This window comes from Saccostrea cucullata, unplaced genomic scaffold (assembly GCF_032062105.1).
Source record: "Saccostrea cucullata isolate Sc308-1 unplaced genomic scaffold, CSIRO_AGI_Scuc_v1 ctg13117, whole genome shotgun sequence".
Taxonomy (NCBI): domain Eukaryota; kingdom Metazoa; phylum Mollusca; class Bivalvia; order Ostreida; family Ostreidae; genus Saccostrea; species Saccostrea cuccullata.
The window spans coordinates 13269-17475 of record NW_026920687.1 but is presented as its reverse complement, the minus strand read 5'-3'; the positions used below and the strand labels follow the sequence as shown (position 1 = coordinate 17475).

Here is a 4207-nt window from a genome sequence, read left to right as displayed (position 1 = left end):
TTTGGAAATTCGTGTTTGCTCTGCTCCTATTTTGTTTTGTTTTACGGACTTTTGATCTTGAATACTGTTCGTTATCCCCATATGTTTTATTCTTACTAACTCATCACAATGTTTTTTTTTTATGTTAGTAAAAGAAGTCTTTTCATTTTATGCATTGTTTCAGCCAAGAAAAATATTTTTGATACATGTAAAATTGATGAGCAGTGTACTGGTACAGAAAACGCTGGAGTCTGTCTTTATGATAAACGCAATGAGACGGGTGTTTGTGCTTGCAATGACGGATATATTTGGCATAAAGAAAGGTGTATAAAATGTAAGTCTTACATCGTGATACATATTTCACTATGAACGAGAATGTTTTACACTTATTTTTTCACTTTCAATTCTCTATTCATAGAAATCGTCACTAACTACCGGTGTAATTTATTTGGCAATCAGATTTATTGGGCAGCGAGGATTTTTTATCGTGCCAATTCCTGTCGTAAAACAGGGCGTCGGTTTTTATCGACTCATTGGAAAGAAGATCAAATTGCCGAGCGCTTGGCGAAGTAAATTAATTGCTAAGAATTTTCCACTAGAATATGTCACGGCTCTTGTTCTAACTTTCGACTTTCCCATCAGTGAGCGATCGCTTTAAAAAAGAGCTATTGTGATTTCCAGTAAATAAAAGGCTTCATAAATAGATTTATTACCGTTATAAAACTAGTGTGTGTATTATAACTGTATTTCAGAAATATGATTGTAAAGAAAGTTCAACATATATTACACAGTTCATGTCCTCTTAAATTTTGATACATTGCAAAATTAAAAGTGGTCTTTATACTTTTAGAACCTTTTAAAAACTTTGATCCTATGAAAGATTATTTTCACTTTCTAATTGCAGCGGACATTTTTTTATTTGAATCTTGTGAGTACGATATACAATGTAATGGAACAGAAGGTGCAGACGTCTGTAAAACTTTCGGGGAACGACAAATATGTTATTGCAAACCTGGACACCTTGAATTTCAAGGACGATGCATTGAAGGTTACATTAATCATGATTGTATTATTGTTTCATCAACATTTAGAGACACTGAATGGTGGAAGTTCTATTGCAAATTCTTTTTTATTTTTTAGGGGAAAAACATTTAGGTGAACCATGCGAGACAAACAAACAATGTTTGAGTGTAGAAGACAATGTAATTTGTGGTCAAAATTTGTCATGCTCATGTAATGATGGATATTTCAAAGTTGGACAAGAGTGTGTAAAAGGTACGATTTGTGAACAATTATTACCTTTTTTATAGTTACTAAGACAGGAGTTCGTCAATCCATATGTCATTGTAAAGTATCTTTTGAAAATTCCAACACCTTTTTTGGAAAAAAAAATCTCCATATTTCATTGCCTAAACGCTTTGATACCCCTTTATGTCTAAACATTATAAAAATGCTTACAAACAAAAAAATATTAACATTCATGAGGGAGAAATTCATGAAAACTTTAAAGCATCATATTTGAAAAATGATGTTCTATAAATTTTTTTTGTTTTAAAAAATCACAAAATTTACTTAAAATAAATTGCTACAAACGTAGTATTTGCAACATTTTATACAAACATATCTCACGACAACCGGGAAGACTAGAATTTTCATTACAACTATTCTTAAATATAATAGCTTGATAATGTGCATACCTTGTCATGAGTTATTATAATAAAATTGTGATATTGTTCACCGTCTGATCAACCCAATTACTTGACATGAAAAAATACTGAAATGATTGATAATAACTAGGAAATTTCAGACACAGTCTCTGACCTTCCAACAATCTGCTCCTCTGAATTTCCATTCAGTTTTCAGCTCGATTCATGCAAAAGATGAGATATTGTCAATTAAAATCTCAAGCATCTATTTAACATCAACTTCAGAGAAATCTGTCTACAATCAGATTTCCCCCAATGCATATCTTCCTTTTATATAAAATAATACATACCAATAAAAAATTTCAATGTATATGATTTGAAAAACGGAATATTTAAAAACAAAGACAAGAAAAGCAAATCATAGCATCTTATTCAATGTTTTTTACAAGTCCATTTTGCTCTATGCATAATTTGTAATGTTTCAATGAACTTTTGGAGGTTGACTATTTTTCTTATTATTATTTTATTTTATTTATTTTATTATTAATATCTTATTTTATTTTTCTGTCTTTCGTACATGCATTTAATTTTATCTGTAAAAATTATATAGAAAAAATATAATACTCAAGATTTCGTCTGTCTTTTCATTAGTTATACCATGGTTTATGCTCTGTGTCTTCGTCAAATAATGCAATAATAAGTTTTACCTTTGATATTCATTTATAGCATGATTATTTGGTATTTAATTCTTAATAGTAACTTAGGTTAATTCAAAGCTTAAAATTATTTTCATTTTTTTACTAGTACATACACTCCCTTTTTTTATACTTCGTGTTGGTATCTGTCTATCTTATTTAAAATACCGTATTTTGGCAAAAAAAAGAGAATATATTTGGGTATATCGAGCCTTAGGGAATCTCTCTCTGGGTCAAAGTTGTGTAGAATCATCACAGTGTACAGGGACTGAGAACAGTGGACAATGTGTATATGGGCTGTGCTCTTGTGATGTGGGATTTCATCTAAACAAGCTGCAGTGCATTTCAGGTGTTTATTCGTTTAATAAAGAAAATAAGTATTTCATTTTAGTCATGTTGATCAAGATATTACACAGTACTACTCAACGTGATTTATTTCAATACCTTTTAAAGTAAGTTCTGGGAATTGACAGAAAATCAGTACTAGTCTAGTAGTTAGTATACTATAATATTATTACATGTATATAATACTATTCGTATATGGGATAAGAGGTGAAGAAATACCGGGTTATATATGCATACCAAGAGTGAAACATCAAAGGTATTGAAAATTATATAAAATACTTAAGCTGAAATCTACTTAAAGTATTTAAGAATTTTCTATAGCTTCTTATATATTTCTGCATTTATGATATCATTTTTATTATACTAAATATTTTATGCATTTTTATCAGTAGAAATATTATTTCTATCCCAATCTTTTGACCTTAACATTCTAAATTAAAGAAAAAAAACATCCGTTCCTTTTGGTTGGTTCTGTTGTCCTCCTCCTTGTGGTAACGATATCAATCATAACTTGCCTCATGGTGTGTAGAAGAAAATTGAAAGCGCGGAGTGGAAGGTATTTTTCCTCTTTGTGCATACACCAATTTCAAAACGAATCCTGAAACTTACGTTGCTCATACATGTCCACTGATTTCTTGATGTAGACTGGTTGTTCATACAGCTGATAATGTACCAGAGGACCATAACTACTACACCTATGCTATTCCTGGCAATATCAGAGATACAAAGGTTAGCTCGAAACAAAAAAAAAAAAAAAAAAATTCATCAATTTAATTTCATTTATGCTTCATTGTTAACATCCAGATTGGCTTAGCACATTTTTCTTTCTTTCAGGAATGTCAAATCCCTCTAAGTCACAGTGATTGCAGTTATAAAGGAGATACACTTTACGACACAACTCACCACGCAGAGGAGCAAACAACAGAAAACTTGTATGACGTCAGTGAACCGCTGTCCACTTTTAGAGAACCATCCTCCTCTGAGGGCGTGTATATGTACAACCACCTACATGATAAAGAAACACAGCTGTGTGAAAATCTATATGACGTCACAGAGTTTCCTGTTTCTCATAAGACAGACGCATAAAAGGATTCATGTATATCGCAAGGTTTATGTCAAGGAGAAATACTAAGTGATCAGCAACTTTACATGTTTTTCAGGCTCATATTCCAATAAATGTGAAATTTAGACTTTTGATATACAACATGTTTAGGGCTTGAATATTTTTTTTTATGAAATGAGGACAAGTACTTTAATATTCATTATGTCTTTTATTTAAAATTGTACAATATATTTCATGTACTTGACTGGTACTGAATTTTATTTTTATCTTCAAGTTTTTTTTTAAAAATATATAGATTTTTATCCTTTAGGGAAGGATGTAATATTATTGATGCATTAAAAATCGTAACTAGTAGCTCACTTGAGAAAAAATCTATATCCAAAGTTGCCATAACGCATCTTGAGTTGGAGAAGATTCGAGATTTTTTTCTCTTTTTTAATGAAGGGCTACACTTTCTTCCAAGGGGAGATTATTCCAAT

General features: G+C 30.7%; 1 protein-coding gene across 2 annotated transcripts; it reads left to right on the top strand.

Annotated features, from left to right (window-relative positions):
• The first annotated feature begins 2491 nt into the window (after positions 1 to 2491).
• Positions 2492 to 3919, top strand: LOC134255711 (uncharacterized). Of its 2 annotated transcripts, XM_062738228.1 has the most exons (4): positions 2493 to 2669; positions 3107 to 3221; positions 3310 to 3394; positions 3500 to 3919. In XM_062738228.1, the coding sequence occupies exons 2-4, from the start codon at positions 3184 to 3186 to the stop codon at positions 3749 to 3751; spliced, it is 375 nt and encodes a 124-aa protein (XP_062594212.1). In that variant the 5' UTR covers positions 2493 to 2669; positions 3107 to 3183; the 3' UTR covers positions 3752 to 3919. The 2 variants fall into 2 exon arrangements, 1 of the variants encoding a protein (XP_062594212.1); XR_009989613.1 differs by lacking the exon at positions 3107 to 3221 and having other exon boundaries at positions 2492 to 2669.
• Positions 3920 to 4207: the final 288 nt, after the last annotated feature.

What these genes read in the sequence shown, in the direction of transcription:
- LOC134255711 (XM_062738228.1), top strand. Translation starts at nt 3,184, where the DNA reads ATGGTGTGTAGAAGAAAATTGAAAGCGCGGAGTGGAAG. An exon ending in TTGAAAGCGCGGAGTGGAAG is followed by an intron (nt 3,222 to 3,309) that starts GTATTTTTCCTC and finishes TTCTTGATGTAG; the next exon opens with ACTGGTTGTTCATACAGCTG. An exon ending in GCAATATCAGAGATACAAAG is followed by an intron (nt 3,395 to 3,499) that starts GTTAGCTCGAAA and finishes TCTTTCTTTCAG; the next exon opens with GAATGTCAAATCCCTCTAAG.